The following is a 20,664-nucleotide window of genomic DNA, read 5'->3' as shown; positions in this document are numbered from 1 at the left end:
TTCCCTGGCAGCAGAGCCCGACCCCCCCAGGCTGTCCCCTCCTGTCAGGGGGCTGTGCAGAGCCACAAGGTCCCCCCTGAACCTCCTTTGCTCCAGGCTGAGCCCTTTCCCAGCTCCTTCAGCTGTTCCTGGTTCTCCAGACCCTTCCCCAGCTCTGTTCCCTTCTCTGGACACGCTTCAGCCCTCAACATCTTTCTTGTGAGGGGCCTAAAATTGAACTTAGTATTCAAGGTGCCTCAGCAGTGCCCAGCACAGGGGGACAATCACTGCCCTGGGCCTGCTGGACAGACCATGGCTGGTACAGCCCAGGTCCCCATGGCCTTGTTGCCTACCTGGGCTCATGTTCAGGCTTGACTCCTCATTTTCTCCCCACATAACCTCCTCATAGTCCTCCTGATTTATGTGGCTCTTTTTCCTTCTCATCCTCGCTGGCTCATCTTTTTGGCACATGGGGATGACCTGCTCCTGGAGCTTTTAAGTTTTCCTTCTTGAAGTATGTCCAGCCTTCCAGGACTCCATTACAGGGGAAAAGAGGACAGTTTTTTGCAAACCAATAATGCTAAATGTGAAATCTGAGCATTCATCTGGAATCTGAGCATTTGTCTACTGAGTTGTGTGTGTGTCTCTCCCTGACCCCACAGTCACTCCTACCTGGGTGTTCTTGAATCCTGTTGTCCCTTTGTGAGTCAGAGAGGTGCAGTGGAACTGAGTGGCTGTCTGTGTTCCAGGGTATCCCACCTGCAAGGAGAAGGTGAAGAGGAGGCCTGGTGGCCGCTCCGAGGTGATCTACAACTACGTGCAGCGGCCGTTCATCCAGATGTCCTGGGAGAAGGAGGAGGGCAAGAGCCGCCACGTGGATTTCCAGTGTGTTCGGAGCAAATCCCTAACAAACCTGGTCACCGTGGGGGATGATGTTTCAGAGGACCACGAGGTTATAATGCATCACCCCCCACAAGTGGATGAACTGGACAGGCTGAATGCCCCCTTCTCCCAGATGGTTGTTAATGATCTACCAGACTAGTGTGGCTCAGGGTGGAGAATCCTGCTGGATGTCGGAACCTCTCGCCGTAGTTTCATCCCAGGTGATGGGACACAGACTCCTGCAAGGTGCTTTATCCTCATTCATGCTCTTACTACGTTGTCATATTTCAAGCATGTTAATAAAGAGCAACACTGCATAGTCTTAATTGTACAATCAAAAGCAACGTCTGCTCAGACAAAAAGAAATGACCTGTTGTTTCTACTACAAAGGCTTCCAGATTGTGGGTGCTGAATATTTTATCTAAACTTTGAAAGAAGAGCACAAGTGTGTGGAAACGTCTTGTGTGACATGAGAGAGGAAATTCTGGGCCTGTCATGACAAAGGTTTCCTTTGCCATTAGGCACAGCTTTGTTTTTGTGAGTTACAGAGGAGTGAACATCAAAGCAGGACAGATGATATTCTGTATCAACCAGCAGAAATGTAGCACAGTGTGACAGCAAACCCTGAGCATGGAGGAATCTGTTTGCATTGCCACCTGGCTTTGGATCCAGTGTGGTGTACTGCTGCCCTAGGAAGGAGGAACCAGTTCCGTAGGAAGTATATTCACAGGAATTCCCCATCTGTACTTATCTGTGAGATGGAATCACTGTTTTTAGGGATGTTTTCTGTAAAGTTCAGTAAAATGAGTAGATCATGCTGAAGGAAAACCCAAAAAAGACTGTAGCTGATATTTTACCAATAAAATTAATCTGTTAATAGCTAAATAGATGTAAGAAGCTTTCTAGAGGTGACTGTGCATACTGAAGACTTTGTCTTCTGCATCCCCCTGCTAAGACAAATAAAGCCAATGGAGGAGCTCCCAGTTTACTACCTGAGTAAAATCCTTGGTCTTGTCAACCTTAGTCAGACTTGCTGTAGACTCTCCAAGGAGCTGCTGCTGCAGCTTTAAAAAGCCAGCTACTTCCTTCCCAATTTGGAACTGACTGGATCATTTTTGTCAGGCAGGTAAGAAATACCAACAGTAAACCAGCCCTCAGCAGAGAAAAATGCACATACCTGGGAAGAGCTCTCCTTTGCTGCTCTGAGTGTATTGTCCTGATCTATGTAAGGCTCTGGGAGTTTGGGTTCAGGGCCAACAAAGCTGTGACTGTAAGAACAGGCACACTCCAGGCTGGTTTAGCTCAGGTGGGTTGGAGCCTCACTGCTCCTGCTCCTGCAGCGCTGAGTTCCCTGGGGGAGTCACTTGTAGGAATTCCCTGTGGGAATTCCCTGTAGGAAGTGGCTTAACCCCTGATGAACACACAGCGAGTTCTGCCCTGCCCCAGCTGAGCTGAGGGCACCCAGAACTGGGCTGCCTCACAAAGCCATCCCTTCTGGTGGCTGTGTAAAGGCTCTATGTACCCAAACCAGAGTTTTAAAACATGGTGCTGGTGCAAAGAAAAGCTGAAACCATTCAAGAAGGAGAGGGACAGAGCTCCTCACAAAACTGGGCAGGTCAGGTGTCAAAACCTGGATTGCATGAATGCTGAGTTATCTGGTCAGGCTAGGCAAAACTGAGGTGTAGGTATCAGTCTGGCCCCAGAAAGTTTAATCTTTTTTGCCAGGCTGCAACATCAAGCAAATTTGTATTGTTCTTCTGACTGCCAAGTGCATGGTGAACTGAACAGTGAAGTTTGCTGCTGGTTGCTGCCAAGGTGTTTGTGGTTTTCAGTGCAAGTAACATAACAAGATCAAGCAGAAATTTTTAGTTGCAAGTAACAAATCTCTGCCAAGGCACATTTTAGTTTCCATTAGTGTGGATACAAGTTCCATTCTCTCAGTGTTTCCATTCTTAGCTTCTTTCCCAAGTGCAGCAAAGAATTCTTCTAAAAAGAAGTGCCTGTGGGAAGATTTCAGGACCTCCTAAGAATCCCAGGTGTTCAGATGCCTAAATTTCTCTTGACTGCTTTTGAAAACTCCTTCCTGTGTGTCATTGGGTCAGTAGAGAGAAGTGTCCTTTGGTGCCTGCACGGAGCTGGGGTGATAGGCAGACACTCCATTATTGGTGCAGATGAATTGCTGTGTATGTGGTAGAGAATGGAGGACACATGGACCATGAACCTCCAGCAGGGGCCAGACCAGCCCCAGTCCTTGCCTTGGTGGTGAGCTGTTCCTCAGGACAAACAGAAGCACTGGTGAGCCCAGCAGTGGTGGAACTTGTCCCTAGGCCCTGAGTGCCCAGCAGTGATGGTCCCCAGGCTCTGTGATTATATTTTCCAGGCTGTATTTATTTCCCCAGCAGTGTCAGGTTTAAGTAAATGAGTGTTGGTATTGCCCAGCTGAGCTGGAATTGGAGGTTCCACATGTTCTGCTCTAAGGACTGAAGTGTGGGTGTTGTTCAGAGCTCCTTCTCAGGACTGTGTCAAGGCAGCAGGTGCTGAGAATTGCACCTCAACAGCACCTTTTGGGATCTGACAGCTAAAGTACCATGTCCAGCCAAACCAAATCCCACCTAGTGTGTCCCTGAGCCCAGGGGCAGCTCGGCCTCTGGAAGGATTTAGGCAGTTTATTAAACTGCACCCAGCCCTTTTGGGAGTTACAGACTGTCAGTGTCTGTAGGAGTTTGTGGTTTCCTGTGCAATCAACTGGACCTTCAGCATGGGGTGCACATTATCCAGCTCCCATGATTTCCATGCAGTTTTTACCACTTACCCACTATAGTTTATTGGCTTTCCCAAGTAATTACTCATTCTGGATTTTAAATTTTGTTAGTAGAGTGAGTTCCATTGGAACACTGAATCAAATTTTAAAAGTGTTTTGTTTTTCCTCCTCTCATGGTCACCTATTTCAAGTACAAGGTCAACTTTTGTCTTACTCTAGGTGTACTGAAGTGCTCCTGTGCTGTGTATGAACACCGGATGTATGGTTTCTTTTCTGTATTAAAGTATAAATTATATGTGACTTGTTTGGCTCCTTTAAAAAATTTAAATTGCTTTAAATGTGGAGTAGAATAGGCAGGGCATAGAGAACTACAAGATTTTGTTTCCTTGCTTCATTAAGTATGTGTGGGTTGTGATTCCAAAGTCTTAGAAGTTTGGCATCAGAGCCTGGTTTGCAGGGAAGTGTTCCCACCATTTGTGCTGAGAGGACCCCAAAGTTCACCTCATCCCTACATCTCATTGCAGTGATGTTCTAAAGACAGCACAGACAGCACCTCCTTGACCCACGGACTGCAGCATCTCTAGCAAGCCCCAGTGTTTTTGATCAGTGCTGTAAAAAGTGCTTTCCACTTGTACCTACTTGTCTTCAGAAGAAAACAGCTTTGGAACAGGTATGGCTTTGATTTCCACCTTCAGCCTTGGCTGTACTTCCAGGCTTCTCTTGATGAAGGTTGGGAAGGGCACTGACAGTTCAAACAAGGTGGGATTTGTGTGAAGACCTCACAGCACCTTCCACTATGTGGAGGGGCTACAAGAAAAGTTGAGGACTCTTCATCAGGACAAGGGGAATGGCTTCCCACTGCCTGAGGGCAGGGATGGATGGGATTTTGGGAAGGAATTGTTCCCTGTGAGAGTGGGCAGGCCCTGGCACAGGGTGCCCAGAGCAGCTGTGGCTGCCCCATTCCTGGAAGTGTCTCAGGCCAGGTTGGACAAGGCTGGGAGCAACCTGAGGGTTGTCCCTTCATGGCAGGGCATAGGAATGGATGAGCTTTAAACCCTTCCAACCCAAACCATTCCAGGATTCCCTGATTCCTGTTTGTAAAATATACCAACAAGAGTGTATTTACTAAGAGGATTTTATTTACACAACACAACAAGATCGCTCCATAAAAAGTTGACTACACCTGCCAAATTGTACAGTGCAATTTTGTAACAGCTTTTAAATATTTACAGAACACTTTTTCAACTTAGAGGTTAAGGCAGAGTCAGGGCACAGTGATAAGAAACACTTAGTGCAGCTTTGTGCTAGGCATGATAGAGATGAACTGGCAACATAAAGTGTTCAGATCCATTGAAAATTCAGATTGGAATTACTTCTACAAATCCAGCAACTGCAGCTTAAAAAAAAAAAAAAAAAAAAAGAGGTAAAAGAAGGTAATAAGAACCTCAAAATACAAAAAAAAGTGTAAAAATGTTTGGCTACCATCAGAGATGTAACAGGCATACAAAATCCTTACTGTCAGCAGTGAAGTATGGATCTTGGGAGATACTGTAGGAGACACTTTTTTCCCTAATGTTAGTAAAAAACTGGAAAAGGATGCAGGCTTACAGTACATCTGGGATACAGAACCTCCCACTGCAAAGGTGTGTCCAGCAGGACTGGATTCAAAGACATCCAGCTTTTGCTGGAAGACAACAGGAATGAGGTACCCAACTGCTCCTCGTGCCATTGAAAACTTCACCTTGGACTCCAGTGACACACCTGAGGGGTCCCACTTCAAACACAGCACTAAAAATGCACAATACACAGTACTAGAGAGTTGGTTTTTCACAGCAACTTATCACAACTTAAAATTGTTTCGCTTCTTCATCTTTGGTATTTATAAATAAAAATGCTGGTCCCTTTCAGTAAAAGGCTGAGAATGCAGCTATTATCTCAAAACAATTTGTTCCTAATTCACAGCAGCTTCAAAGGATTTTGATTTTTGTTTTTATTTTAAGGCAGTAACTAAGCTGTTAGGAATTGAAAAAAATATATCTTACATTAATTCCAATGGTTTATAAGGCAACACTGTCAAATGGCTAGAAGAAACTGCAGGATAAGGATGGAACACTTTGAGAAGCTGGTATCAGTCCTTCATGCAAAGTCAAAAGGGAGCAGAATGTGATCCAGGGATGAGTTGATGAAAGCCTGATCCTGTAAATCATTCCTTCCATTAGCCCTTATTCATCCGAGTGAGCCCTTCTGACTGCAGAGATCCTGGGACTTCCAATTAAGGCTAGTTTTGCATTTCAGCTTGGTAGGATCCAGCTGCTGTCTGAACTGCTTCTGGCAGGTCATAAACTCACAGGACATGTACAACAAGCACGGGGTGGTGAGGGAGGACCTGACAGTTCTGTACAGTACTGGCAGTCCCCCCCCAGTCCTTCAGGATGGCACTCGAGTCAAGAGACATCTAGGTAAACATTCCCTAAAAGCACCTATATAAAAAAAAAGTTCCACTACAAATCCATTTTGTTTCATTTTCTAATCAAGAAAGTCAGGACTAAACAGACCTGGAAGCCTTTTTTTTTTTTTCTGTGGGACATCACTGAAGCTTTGTCTTGTCTGTACTCCAGAGTTAGTGTTCAGCACCGAGAAGTTTGCATGAATCCAAGACAATTTGAATTGACACACACTTTTAGAAAACTCATAAATTGTATTTTTAATATCTGATTGTAAATTCCAGACTGGAACCATGCAGGTCCAAGGGTTAATGCCACCTGCCCCTGGAAGTGCAGAGTTAACTACAAACTGGCACAAAGTGGAGCTTGTGGTTAGAAAAAGGAATCAGGAAGAGCTCAGCTGAGCAGAATCCTCCCTCCCAAAATGCTGTCATGTTCTGAGAGAGGCTCAGGCAAGGAAAGGCACTTTGGGGCTCTCCTGGAGAGACAACTGATCTCCTGATCAGAACTGAATGTACTTTTGTAAATTAGAGTAGAAAACAATCAACATGGACATGGTGAGTTCCAGTGCCCCAAAAGTGACCCCATGAGGCACCATCTGTGGAACACTCCAGGTACAGATGGTACAGCCAGGACAGCAGGAGCAGCTCTGTGAGGGAACACCAGGCAGGCCTCCATCAGCAACATTCTGATCCTGTTCTGCTCAAAACCAACAGCAAAAAGGCCACAGAAGTTGGGGTTTGGCCTTTAAACCACTGAAGATGCAGCAGAGCTCAGAGGTGGCTAAGAAACAGCAGCAGCAGGCCTGGGGAGCCTCGGGGCTGGCCCAGCTGTGCACAACTTGCTCACCAAGGATCAGGTTCCTGGAATTCCCTCCCTCTGCTCTAATTCCAGACCCACTTATATGACCAGCTGTAGTTTATCTGCATTGTTTATGGATCCAACCTGACATACAGTAACCAAAAACTCAGCACTCAGTGGAGGAAATGGCCCATTTCTTCTCTATTTAGGAAAGAAAAAGTGTTGCAAAATTTTTTAATTTAGAAAAAACATTAAATGGCTTGAGGGTCACTTAGTACCAAAAGTAAAGTGCACCAGAACTGGGGGCCACAGTAACAGAGCTGAGAAATGCTATTGAAGAGGCTTCCAGGGAGCATTATAAAAACAGCACTACAAAGTAAGGTTAAGGCAATCCGAGTTGTGTCCTTCCACTAGACAGTTTCCTGGAGAGTTGTCTGTCTCAAGCTTCAATTATTGCTTTGTTTCCTCTGTCCTGGAGTCCTCAAGTACTGGGCAAACAGTGCTGGCAGAATTGGCAGAGTGAGTTTGTCACTTCATGCAGGACTGGATGCAGTCCTATAGAATCCCATGCTTTGCAATGCCAAAGGGAAAGCTTGCTCTCATCTCCCAGTGGACTGGACAGTCTGGCAAAGAATATAAAAAAAAAAAAAACTCTTGCTCCTGAAGAAGCAAAAGGTGCCGGCAGCAGAGATGATGCAAACATGGGATTTTTCAATGGCGCAGGGAAAAAAAATCCTTAATAACAACCAGGTGTGTAACAAAACAGGGTCCTGAAGTCTTCTCCAAGAGTTGATAGCCCTCAAGTTTTCTTTAAAAAAAAAAACAAGTTCTTCTATGGGTAAAAACCCAAAGTACAGCAACAGAATTCCACGGCTTTGAAGTCCCAGGTAAAGCTGTGTTATTTCCCTCCTTTCATATAGGATGGAATTGCTCCTCGGGCCGTCAGGCCCTCGAAACGCTTGTAGGTGTAATTGATAAAAACCCAGTCTTTGTTCTTGTAGTCTGTCTCTGGGTGGTTGCTTGTTGCTACTGGGAAGACATAGAAGAAATAGAATTATCCTTTGGAACTGCAGAGTTTATTTTCATACAAAACACAGGATGAATGTTTCTAAAGGAAAAAAATATCCTAAATGAAAATGCAGCTTCATGCTTCAGCCAAAGAAAGAAGTGCTGGGACACAGAACATGGATCAAGCATTTTAAGTTAGAAGAGGGTAGATTCAGACCACATAGAAAGAAGAAATTTTTTACAATGTGAGCTGTGAAACACTGGCACAGGTTGCCCAGAGAGGTGGTGGATGCCCTAATCCCTGGAAGTGTTCCAGGCCAGGTTGGATAGGCTTGGAGCAACCTAGAATAGTGGAAGGTGTCCCTGCCCATGGCAGGGGGTGGAGTGGGATGAGCTTTAAGGCCCCTTCCAACCCAAACCAGTCTGAGATTCTGTTTTTAAACTCACGGAACAAATGTGTGACTATGCTGTGATCCTTCAGAGATTCACAGCAAAAAATCCCCTTGAGTTCCACCTTTCCCTACCCCAAGTGCCAGCAGGAATCAGCACTGAGGGGAGCTGGCAGTATTGGGCTCTCAGGCCCTGCTGAGATCTGAACTTTCTGGAAGCTCTGCTGCCTCTGAGTGCTGCCCTTTCTCAGGCAACTCCCACATCATTTACAAGCCTGCATCTCCTGGAACCCAAATTCCAGCTTGCACCCCCTGCACCACAAGGCTTCCAAGCCATTTGGTCACGATAAAAAATAAAATCACCATCTAGTAAGATCTGACTAACAGGAAGGATTATTCTGCAGGAGAAAAGGAAGGTTTACACAAATAATGAAACAATCATTTACCTGTTGGTTTAAGGATATCAGATTCTGGAAATTCATCAAAGTTTGAGGTATCATCAATGCTTTTAATTTCTATTGAAATTGCAGCAGGTCTCTCTCTGCCAAGAAGAGCAGATGAAGCATTGAGATTTCAAAAGCAAACAAAGCAGGATTCAGCCACCTTCCATTTCCTAACAGAAGCAAAACTGAAGGTACCTAAACCTCAGCAAGCTTCAGGTAGAGAACAAAATGCTCTCACCCACAGCTGGATATGATAAATGCCAGTCAGCTGCTCCCTGCTGCAGACCAGGGCTGGCCTGAGCAGTCCCTAGAGAAGAGCAGTTGCTTTTTTGTAAAGCATCTTACCTGATGTGCTCCCAATCAACCCCTTCAAAGAATGGGTTACTCTTTATTTCCTCCACACCAGATGCACCAATTCTGTGCTCCCATTCACAGCAAAATCTGGGATGGAAGGAAGAATGAAAATGAAGGGAGAATGAAAACGAAAGCATTCCATCCAGAAATGGAACAGCTTTCTGAACTGATACTGCTGCAGTTTCTTAACATATAAATGGAGCAGACTAAAAACTTCTAGAGCAAAACCAACACACAAAGTTATGTATAGGAATGTCATGTCCAATGCCACAGTTAAGATGTGCTACTCCTTCACAATAGGATGCGACCTTTCTATTTCAGGACCAGAGCAGAGGAGAACATATAAATCCTAGAAAACCAGACATTTATATTTCTGTCCTGAGAATAGATACTGAAGTACAAATGAGTCAGCAAGCATTGGGATACATTTGTATGCTCCAGTGCATACAAAGGCAAAATTATTGCTGTTGCAAGAAGTCAGCTCTGTCAAAAGGATTGAACTTGTGTCTTTCCATGAGAAGCCTGCAGGCAAAATAAGGAGCAGAAACATTTTGCCAGAGTAGTAGCACTTCCATGAGAACTCCTTTTTAGCACAGTTTAATCAGGGAACCACTAAATGGCTGAGAGACAAAAGTATTTGGCAAGGGTGTTCAGCATTTGATGCATGTGTGTAATATGTGTAGCATCAGGGCTTTTCCATGTGAAACAAGACATGAGAGGATACAGAATACAGAGACAAGACAAGAAAAATCAGTGCTGTATTAACTGGCAAACCATGGGGCTGGCACCTTAAAATAAGATCCTTTGCTTTATCAGAGATTGGAACCTCTGGAGGAAATGTCAGGGTCTCCTTCCAGTTCATCACTTTCTTGTACGTCTCTTGAGGAGTCTCAGAACAGAATGGTGGATAACCTGAAAAGAAACAAAAATATAATCTTGGATCAAACAAAATTAATTCCTGAAGCCAAAACACACCTCAGAGACCAGGCAAGGAGTGGATGCTCTGAGAACTTGACCCCAAGCCCAGAAATAGGCTGCCCAGAGAAGCTGTGGTTGCCCCAGCCCTGAAAGTGTCCAAAGCCAGGCTGGACAGAGCTTGGAGCAACCTGCAGCAACCTTGGCTAGCCCATGGCAGGGGGTGGCAGGGATGAGCTTTAAGGTCCCTTCCAATCCAATCCAAACCAGTCTGGGGTTCTTTGGATACAGCTGATGTCCTGCTCCACCGTTCCCACTTACAGCCTGCCCTGCCTGTTCCTTACCAATCAACATCTCGTACATGATGACCCCCAGGGACCACCAGTCACACAGCTTGTTGTATCCAGTCTGCATGAAAACCTCAGGAGCAATGTAATCTGGAGTTCCCACAGTAGAAAAAGCCTGGAACAAACACCATCAGTTATGCATCTGTAGGGGAAACTACCTGACATGGACATGGGAACTTATACAACACTGGTTATTTTGAGGAAGACACCTGATTGTCTCTGAGATCCTTTAGCAAAGGTGTTTAAAGCCTTTCCTCCAAGATATGTAGAGATAAAATTAACATCTTCACATGAAAGAGTCATAAAATAGCATCAGGAAAACAGGGAAGAGTATCACTGTCCTGGAATGGGTCACCTTGGAATGGGTCAGCAGCCCTTTGTGAGATTGGAAGTGGCAAGAACTGATAGTTTTGGCTGAAAGACTTCAGATATCCATGTAAATAATTATGGCAGTGCTATCTCTAGCACATATGTCACCAGCTGTTCAGCAGATGGATGAAGGACAAACTGGAGTCATTCTTCTTTAAAAAAAATGCCTGAATCTTTTCCTTTCAGGATTGTCCAGAACTCAGATGCATTAAAAACTTCCATGTAAATCCATGTTCCATTTGGATGCAACACCTCAGCAGGAACATCTCCCAGCAGGTGGAACCTACTCACCAGCTGCCGGCGATTCCTCTTCCAAGTCTCTGCTTTCCTTTTGGAATTCATGTTCTGGAAAGCTGAAGGAGATTCAATAGCTGTGACTGAATCCTACTGGTCACTTATTATATTTTTACCCCAAAACCATTACAGTAAATATCTCATTTAAGATGTGTGTCAATACCCCAAACCTAAACCTCGCAGCAGCTTCCAAACCTATGAAATGTGGGCAACATCTAATTGAGCTTTTCATTAGCAAGCCATGCTTTCAGGGTTGATGTAACTCCATGATCCAAGTCCTCTCCCTTGAGAATAATCCTGAATACTCAGAGACTTTGCTGGTTTATTAATTTCAGGAATACTCGAGATCCAACCAGCAGCTACCAAGTCACTGAGTTCTCACTTTATTACACATGCAAAGGGCTAGAGCAGAGTCTGTTTCACAGACAAACCTCTGGAAATGAAAAAGGGTTTAAAGTAACTAAAATTATTTTACAGAAAATGAAAATCCAATTCAAGATGTAAAGTTGATTATTAGACTCCTCACTGCAGCCATGCCCTCACACTGAAATGAGTTTTGTCAGGACTCAAGAGCAACCAACCAGATACCCTTTGAAGCCAAAGAACTTACTGAAGTCACTGGGAAGACTGTGATTCAAGTTCCTGTAAAATTCTGTCCTGTGGGCTTTCTTCAGTCCAGTACACAGACCAAAATCTGAGAGTTTCACATGGCCCTAGAAATAAAAACAAAACAAAACAAAAAAAATCATAGTAAATCACAGCATCAGCAAGGTTGGAAGAGAACGCAACACCACCATCAACACCTCTAAATGATGTCCCCAAGTGCCTCATCCAGATGCCTCTTGAACACTTCCAGAAACTGTGACTCCACCACCTCCCTGGGCAAATTATTCCAATGCCTGAGCACTCCTGCAGTGGGAAAAAAAAAATCTAATATCTAATCTGAACCTCCCCAGCACAACTTAAGGCCAGTTCCTCTCGTTCTTTCACTTGAGATATGGCAGAAGAGCCTGACCCCCACCTGGCTGCACCTTCCTGTCAGGGAGAGCAAGAAGGTCCACCCTGAGCCTCCTTTTCTCCAGGCTGAGCCCCCTCAGGTGTCTCAGCTGCTCCTGGTGCTCCAGACCCATCCTCAGCTCCATTCTCTTCTCTGGACACGCTCCAGCCCCTCAGTGTCCTTTGCCTTCCTTGTTTAAACCCAACACTGGATGTGTACAGGGAATGAAGCCATCAATACTTCCACTGCTACTCCACAGAGAAAGCCCAGTGACAATTTACTTCAGGAAACCTCTGCTCTGCAAGTTCTCAACCACTTCAGGGTGAAAGGAAATGTCTCCAGAGGCAGCTGCAGTCCCTGGGTTGTGTATTGGCCCCAAGAGATATAAACAGCCTTGATTCAGTGATTGAACCTGTCATGGTGTATAATATGACCACACTGATTATTTTTAGAAGTGTATCTATAAAATATACCTCCTTTTCAAAGTCCTAAATGTAGTCATGTCTACATGTGAGCATTCTGAATTGGACACGCTGCTTGGAGAAGCTGTGGCTGCCCCTGGATCCCTGGCAGTGTCCAAGGACAGGGCTTTCAGCAACCTGGGACAGCAGAAGTTGTCCCTGCCCATGGCAGGGGGTGGAACAGGATGAGTTTCAAGGTCCCTTCCAACCCAAACCATTCTGGGATTCTGCAGTAATTCCAACAGTGCATTACACAGTGGTGGGAAAGTCATTATTTACTGCTGGCAAACTCTTTCCAAGAAACCTTGACTTTAGGCAAACTTGGAGCGAGCGATAGGAGGACACTGAAACTATCAGGTTTTGCAAAGTGCCTGCAATAACCTGGTCAGCCCTCAGGGTACACCCTGATCCTGAGGGAGGTTCTCACTCTCAGCCTGGCTACTGAACAGCCATGTCCTTCATGTTTGGTACGACCAGAGCTGGCAAGTGAGAGTGTAACAGATGTGAGAGAAAAGGGAAACAGCTTTGCCTAAGAGGGAACTGAAACCACGTGCTTTAAACTGCATCTGAAATAGCCAAAAATAGTTTAAACAGCTGTCAGAAGACTCAAGGTCTGAGTGGAGCTGGGGTCTTTCCTGGCTTTTGAGGATTTTCCCCGGTAATTCGGCAGATATGCTCTCAAAAGCTGGAAGGAACAGGGCTAAATAAAGAAGCACCATCTTCTTCCACAACTGTCACCACCCCTTCAGGTCAGTATGAGCAATCACAAGGCCCCTTTGCTCCTCCCCAGCCTGTGGCCAGCCCATACCTTGCTGTCCAGGAGGAGGTTGTCTGGTTTTATGTCACGATGGATGAATCCCAGCTGGTGGATGGAGTCAATGGCCAGCACGGTCTCGGCGATGTAGAACTGCGTCTCCTCCTCTGTCAGAGTGTCTTTCTTCATCAGCAGTGTCATCATGTCACCTGGAAACCCCCCAGAGGTGAACACACGGGCTCCACTCTCACTGAGTTTGAAGACATTTATAGAAAAAAAGCTATTTCTGCTGCATTCAGCTAAAAACAGCAGGTTAGAGGTTGCCAAACCTGGATATGCTGTGGCTCAATAGATAGCAAGAGCATAGCAACTTGGGAACTAGAGGAATATTAAAGCCAAGTTTAAATAGAAGAATATTAAAGCCAAGTTTAAATACCTGCAGCTTGAAACCCAAACAAACCTCAAGCCTGCCCAAACACCTCAGTATCCTAAAAAGCAGAAATCTTGTTTACTTCCAGATGTACAGTACAAACACCAGGTGCACTCTAGTCCCAGACTGCATTTGTAATGAAGAAATTAGCAATTCTCAAACAAAAGGAGAGCAGCCTTTGCATTCCAGAGAGTTACCTCCAGGCAGGAACTCCATGATCAGGTAGAGGTTTAGCTTGTCCTGGAAGCTATAGAACATCTTCACAACCCACAAGCTGTCTGCCTCCACCAGGATGTCCCGTTCTGCACGGATGTGGCCAACCTGGACAGACACAGTGCATTGGATAAGTTTTATTAAATGCATTTATTTCAGAGGCAATTCAATTATTATACTGAACAGCATCAAATACTGAGAAAAGTCAAACTTCTGCACAAAGGCAGAAACACTATCAGAATTTCAACATGTGGTTGATTATATACATATATTTTTATGCATATAAAATATTTTATATATATCTTATATAAAATATATTATTTATTTTATATATATTATATATACACACCTAGTAAACCTATACATTATATAAACCCTATAAACAAAAATCTCAGTTCTTTACAAATATACCTACTCATTAGATCACTTTTTGAAAACATAAGAGCTTCATCCCAGTGCTGAACACGGGACTGTCCCAGATCATTATATATCCAGAAGTACTAGCAAAGGAAAGCCTTAAATATAAATGCTGCTGCTTTATGTCTCTGAGTCTGAATTCCAGCAGCTGTATCTCTGGTATTTATATCCAATCCTGTAAGTCAAATGTGCAGTAAAACACTGGCCTTGAAGTCTGCATTGAATCGTTTGCGCAGGACCTTGTGTGGAAAGAGTCCACTGGAAAAGAAATCCTTGTGAGTTCAGAGATTTTTCTCACTTATTTCCTCTATAAGAAAAGATTTAAAAAACCCAGAATTTTTAGCTACTAAAGCACAGATGCCTATTCCTCCTCTGCACACACCACAGTGACCTCCTAGAGTGCTCCATGGTCCAGCTGCTGCTCAGGGTGTTCCTCACCTGCTCCTTCTCAAGCATATCAGCTTTGCGTAGGATCTTCATGGCATAAACGTGCCCCGTGTCCTTCTTCTGCACCAGGCGCACCTGGGGGCACACAAAGATTGCATCAAACCCAGCACAGCTCTTGACAAAGTTGGGTATCAAGCCCTTGGCTTCCATTTCATGAAAGTGTCTCAGATTATAAAACACAAGAAGCATTACACAGGGCACAGCAATGGCAGAAAGTCCTGTTAATGCTAAGAGCTGCAGTTATTTTAACAAAGGACCATGAGTGATTCACACCTGTAGGAAATAGATTTGTAGAGAATTCTTAAAGTTTAACAGAAAGTTCACATAGTATTCATTTGTATGCAAACTTTGAGATAAGAAATATTAACTTAGAAATATTATGAAATAGGATAAACATTGTTGAGAGAAAAATACAATTAGAAGCAAGTTTTAAAAGAAATAAATTATAATAAGACCCACAAAAGTTTAGATAACTAGCTTTAAAGCATTTACAACATAGGGTAGCAAAAACTGACAGGTCAAGAAACACTAATAATATCTTGTAATTAAGAAACAGTTAACTTCTGATTGTGATGGCGTAAATTATAACATCTGTATTGTCTCACCTTTCACATAAGGCTAAAAATAGAATGCATTTTTTTAAAACGCCTCTCAATTACCCCATCTCTAAATCAGAAAAAACAATAAGCCAACACACACCTAAAGCAGGTGGTCCAAAGCCCCTTCTCTGAAGGGCACCAGAAAAGACTTTGCAAGGGCCCTCCACCTCTCCCTAAGTCCAGCCTCAGAAGTTCACCTTTAAAACCCACTGCAAAGCTGTATTTAAATGTCCACCAGGTCCTTCTCAACATCATTCTGTTTCCTTTAAAGCACAGGATGTCTTGAACCAGCATTTATTAGTAAAAAAACAGCTGCAGGTGACTGTTCAGCTAATGTCAATCTGTGATTGTTACACTTTCCTTTTGCTTGTAGAAACTGAGTGAGTCTTTAACAAACACCAGAGCCAGTTAAAAAAACATGTAGTCATTTTTTTCTGGACTCACCTCTCCAAATGCTCCTCTGCCTATTACTTTTAGAGACTCAAAGTCCTCCAGTCCAAGCCTGGTTCTCTTCAGGCGAAGGAACTCTGTCTCCTTTTGTGCATGTGCTGACCTCCTGATCCTTTTCTAGAGTTAAAAGACCCCAGTGAGAGTTCTGCAGGTGGGTTCCACAGGGACCACAGCAAATCCAAGCAAAGGTCCCAGATCTCCATTTAGAAAAAGAAAATTTCTTGTATTTAACCATTAAGATACTTTTTGATATTCATTACCTCTTCATCTTTTAGGCCTTCTTCTTCCATCATTTGTTCTAGTTTCTTTTGTCTAGAGCAGAGACAAATTAGAAAAATAAAGGTTGAATCATTAACCTTGAAATTAGAAAAAAAAATCCAGGTTGAATCATTAACATTGTTTCTTAACAAGGTGCACATATCCACAATCTCTGGTCTGTGCCAGCAAGTTATGAGATAAAGATGTACCTTCCTTTAAAGGGAAGACTCAGACAGGAAATTAATTTTGAAGAATCTACTATCCAGTTTTATAATTCCAACCTTGTCCTCTGTGGTTTTAATAAACTAAACCTGCCTTGAGTTCCACAAGTTATTCAAGTCTACATTTTTTCTGTACACAAATACAAATTGAGAGATCTGTTCTTATCTCTCTCTGACAGCTGGGCAAGTCACTTCAGGCCAGAGTCATAAGAAGCATTTAAATACCAAAATTTCACTTATTTCAGGAAGAATTGGTATTTGAACACATTTAAAATTTCTCTGCATCTCAAACTATTCACATGAAAGATGAGAAAAGTTATTTCAGATTTCCTAATCCCTGAAATACTCAAAATGTTCAGGAAGAGGAAACTTGTCTGTACATGGTCTCTCCCTTAAAGGATCAGAAATATTTACAGTCTTAGTACAAAAGGATTATTTGGGAGAAAAGAAAGGAAGAAGCAAGACTTTAGAAGGGGAATGACTTCAGGGGACATTTGCAATGATTATCCTCTGGGAACTTTTTCCCAGTGCCAGTTGTATCAACAGCTGGCTGAACTGGGCCTGGTGGTTTGGAACGTAACAACTGTACTAAAAAATTCCTTCTCTTTCTGCAAGTCATTCTTTGCAAGATCCTCTTCCTGTCTCCTGGGGCTCTCTGCAGCTGCTGTGATGTGATAATATTTGGGGTTATCACTTCAGAATCGGGCACAATGAAAATGCCCTTGCTCAAGTACCAGTGAACCCTGCCCAGTCATCCCAACTCACACTCAAAACAGCAACTCCAGTAGCAAAGTCTGTGCAATACACAGAATTAAACAGCTCAGCAGGACTGAGTGATGCCAAAGCCATGCTGAAACTCCCCCAAATATCCCTAACAGGGTCAATCTGCACTTCAGGGTACAGTGTCAACACCATTTAAACTCCAAATTACACACCCACAGATGTCTGTTGTTACAAAAAACATGTGACTTATAAACTCCAGTCTGTTTGTTCAGACAAGGTCTTGATCCTAAACAGAAAAAAAAAAATTAAGATTTTGGGAATACACAACAGTGCTCATAGTAAGTAAATAAATTTTAAAGCAAGAGCTGTGTGAGGAGAAAGAAACTACTTAAATCAGTGATATTTTCTGTCTGAATTGGACCTCAGTCTCTCTTTACTCATCGGAAGCTTTGAAGCAAATATCTTTGCAGTTAGTATTTATTTCTAAATTGCTTCCTTGTTTCTACAGCTCTTGCAGTGAGCAGGTATTGGGGAGCTCCTCAGGGAGCTCGTTACAGCTATGGCAGCAAAGCCAAACTAACACTGAACCATTTTGCAAATTCTGGTTATAGACTCCATGGCAAGCTGGGAGAACAGCAGAAGTCCCAGTGCTACAACTTGAGGGTACTCAGAAATGAGAGGGTTCCAGCCAAAGCTCAGTCCCACAGCTCAGTGCAGTCCATGGCTGGATTGGACTGGGGAGCTTAAAGAGGTGGCCCAAGTTCAGGTCAGGCACAGTCACTGAGTGACTCCTCACAACAGCCCCCCCTGGCTCCCTGCATTGTCTTCCTGTCCATCCTGCACATGGATCAGGGCAATCCCAGCACAAACGCAGAGAATGGACTGGGAGCAGCCCTGGGAGAAGGATTTGGGGGTGCTGGAGAGGCAGAGCTGGACAGGCCCTGGGCTGAGCCCCCAGTGTGGGCAGCAGCGGGGGATTCTGCCCCTCTGCCCTGCTCAGGTGAGACCCCACCTGCAGAGCTGGCCAGCACAGGAAGGAGCTGGAGCTGCTGGAGAGTCCAGAGGAGGCCATGGAGATGCTCTGAGGGCTGAAGCCACACTGGGAGAGCTGGGAATGCCCACCTTGCAGAGGAGAAGGCTCCAGGGAGACCTCAGAACCCCCTCCAGTGCCTAAAGGGGCTCCTTTTAAGAGAGATGGAGAGGGGCTTGGGCAGGAGCCTGGAAGAACAGAACAAGAGGGAATGGCTTCTCACTGCCACAGGGCAGGGTTAGGTGGGATACTGAGAAGGAATTCTTGGCTGTGAGGGTGCTGAGGCCCTGGCACAGGGTACCCAGAGCTGCCCCAGCCCTAGAAGTGTCCAAGGCCAGGTTGGACGGGGCTTGGAGCAGCCTGGGCTAGTGGAGGTGTCCCTGCCATGGCAGGGGGTGAGAGTGGATGAGCTTTAAGGTCCCTTCCAACACAAACCAATCTGTCATTTTATTATCTTTGCTCTGAAAGTGAAATTAATTCAATATCAAGTTTGGCTCTTATTCAGTACGGAACGGAAACAAGAAGGATTTTTACCTCATCTCTCGCTCCTCGTGCTGAGCTATGAGGTTGCTGTAGAAGTTTTCCAACGTCACCTTTGTCATTGTGACTCTCTCCTTGGTGTGGTTACTCATGGATGAGCATGGCGTAGGGCCTGTCATGGCCATGGCTGGTAGGAAAGGAGAAAGGAGGAACATCAAACATCATAAATGACAAATAATCTGCAAACGAGAGTCCAAACCCATTAAGTGATGCTTAATCACAGAGCTCAGATTTTAACAACAAATACCACCAGTCTAAGCTAAGCAGGGAAAAGTCTTACAAAATAAAAGGTACAAGTCAAACTTCCTGTTTTGAACATTTTTTGATCTGAAATTAGAGGGAAGGAAACTTAAGAAACCTTGTACCTCAAAAACCACAATTTCAGCCAGCACTGCAAATGTTTATTGTTCCCACCACATTCTATCTTTAATGAATGTTCAAAATTCAGGAATATCACACTGAAACATCTAATCCAGAAGTTATTCTTCCCATAACCCCTGCAGAAATAATTCCACCAATTGCCTACTGGCTCTTCTGTGAAATTTATCTAAATCCTGAAAATCATCCCAAAAAGGGAGCAACTGAGGAATGAGCAAAAAGGTCATTTAGTTGCCCTTAAGTACTTTTACGAGATGTTTTCTCACAGAAATTTGGCCAAATCCAGAGGATCAGTGCCTTTGAGCAAGCTGTAGTTTAAAAAATAATCAAAACCCCAAGTCCCAGTGTAAGTATCAAATGTATTTATTTCTAAGAAAGATATATGTATTTTAATATTGCTTCAGTTTCTGAGAATACAGTATATAAATGGAGTGTGGCACCCCTAACATGTAGCAGCTTCACTGTATTTGACATCCAAGCTCTGTTTCTTGATATGCCTAAAAAACCCTAAAGATTTCAAATGTATAACCACCCCTGGTTCTCCTGTGCATCACATAACTCGCAGTAAGGTAACAAAGTTTTGCAACTGTTACTAGAAATTGCAGACAAAACAGGTGAGACACTTCTCATTTTTATAACCCAGGGTGCTGCCAACACACTCGAATGACTCTTTCTGTTCACTTTTTGCAGATCTTTACAAGGTGTCACCACAAGCCACCTCCTTCCCAGACAGCAGCTAGGTGTTTGCTGTCTTTACAGGTTCCTCGTGGGACACGAGCTGGTGAGCATCTCCAGCTGGGTGGATTTTGAGATGGAATTAAGTCTTTATGTGAGGTGGAATCATGGCTTTATGCAAGAGCAGCTCAGAGTGGCAGGCACGAGTGAGGAGGCGAGGGGGTCACACTCTGCGAGTAGCCCTGGATATGGGGTTACACCCCCAGAGGTGAGTGCTGACACTCCTAGGAATGGGGGTTATACACTCTATTTGTGACTGGGAGGTGTAAAACCATGGGTGGTTTTCACTTCCTAAAGAACAAACCAGGAAAATTATCTGACAGAAAGGGGGTGCAGGGAAAAAAAAAAAAAAAAGGAGGGGGAAAAGAGAAAGTATCGGTGCCAAACCACCTGTGGGTGCTCGGGGCCCCTTCCACGGGGATGGGCGCTCGGAGCCCACCGACCACCACCCCGGGGGCTGCGGGAGGGAGCGGGGCTGGACTCCCCCGCACCGGGGCTCAGCCGGGGAGGTGACACCGGCGTGGCGGCCCCGCGGCCCGAGCGGCGGAGGGGCCTGGCAGCATCCCCGCAGCGAACAAAGGGAGCCCGAGCCACCAAGAGCGGAGGCGCGGGGGATGCCCGCCGGCCCCGGGCCCGCCCGCGGGAGGGGCACCGGCCGCTGGACGGACCCGAGCGCTCCGCTCCGCTGCCCCGGAGCGGCGAAGGGCCCGCGGGGAGGGAGCGGAGAGGAGGGCGGGCAGAGGATGCGGAGCGCTGGGTGGGGGGCGCCCGTGGGAGCCAGGCGGGAGCGGCTTACCCGGAGCCCCGGGAGGGGCGGCAGGAGCTGCGGGCGAGGCGGCGTCCCGGCGAGGCGGCTGCGGAGCGGCGGGTGATGGTGGTGGGGGCTCGGGACCACGGGAGCCCCACAGCCGCTACCGCCGCCCCCCGCACCGACAGCGACCCGGCCGGGACGGGCGGCCCAGGGACCGCTACGGCGGCGCAGGCGCCCCGCGCCCGGCCCGCCCCGCCCGGGAGGGGCCCCGCGC

At 45.3% G+C, this 20,664-nt stretch overlaps 2 protein-coding genes across 10 annotated transcripts in view; one reads left to right on the top strand and one right to left on the bottom strand.

The window, feature by feature from the left end:
• KCTD20 (potassium channel tetramerization domain containing 20) overlaps positions 1-3,917 on the top strand; it is a 30,470-nt gene extending 26,553 nt beyond the window's left edge. For all 8 annotated transcript variants that reach the window (XM_085561411.1, XM_085561416.1, XM_085561415.1 and 5 more), the window contains one exon: positions 729-3,917. In XM_085561411.1, the coding sequence (XP_085417537.1) occupies positions 729-1,021 (293 nt within the window). In that variant the 3' untranslated portion in view covers positions 1,022-3,917. The remainder of the gene's footprint in view (positions 1-728) is intronic.
• An 824-nt stretch (positions 3,918-4,741) lies between these two features.
• On the bottom strand, positions 4,742-20,611 carry STK38 (serine/threonine kinase 38). Of its 2 annotated transcripts, none has more exons than XM_085561408.1 (14): positions 20,436-20,611; positions 18,521-18,653; positions 16,015-16,066; positions 15,749-15,871; positions 14,697-14,780; positions 13,826-13,949; positions 13,253-13,407; positions 11,597-11,699; positions 10,984-11,045; positions 10,321-10,438; positions 9,850-9,973; positions 9,053-9,148; positions 8,711-8,805; positions 4,742-7,896 (listed from the first exon to the last, which is right to left on the bottom strand). In XM_085561408.1, exons 2-14 carry the CDS (start codon positions 18,649-18,651, stop codon positions 7,766-7,768), a joined length of 1,398 nt encoding a protein of 465 aa, XP_085417534.1. In that variant the 5' UTR covers positions 18,652-18,653; positions 20,436-20,611; the 3' UTR covers positions 4,742-7,765. The 2 variants fall into 2 exon arrangements, with proteins under 2 accessions (XP_085417534.1, XP_085417535.1); XM_085561409.1 differs by having other exon boundaries at positions 4,742-7,893.
• Positions 20,612-20,664: the final 53 nt, after the last annotated feature.

Source organism: Lonchura striata, chromosome 26 (genome assembly GCF_050655825.1).
Source record: "Lonchura striata isolate lonStrDom1 chromosome 26, ASM5065582v1, whole genome shotgun sequence".
NCBI lineage: Eukaryota > Metazoa > Chordata > Aves > Passeriformes > Estrildidae > Lonchura > Lonchura striata.
The sequence above is the reverse complement of the archived record's forward strand: the minus strand, read 5'-3'. Positions and strand labels throughout refer to the sequence as shown.

Bases quoted from the DNA above. Each gene is read 5' to 3' on its own strand.
- STK38 (XM_085561408.1), bottom strand. From the start codon at position 18,651: ATGGCCATGACAGGCCCTACGCCATGCTCATCCATGAGTAACCACACC. The intron at 11,700-13,252 runs GTATGGGCTGGC...TTTTATTTCTAG, and splicing joins ACCTCCTCCTGGACAGCAAG to GGCCATGTGAAACTCTCAGA. The intron at 10,439-10,983 runs GTGAGTAGGTTC...TGTTTGTTCCAG, and splicing joins AGAGGAATCGCCGGCAGCTG to GCTTTTTCTACTGTGGGAAC.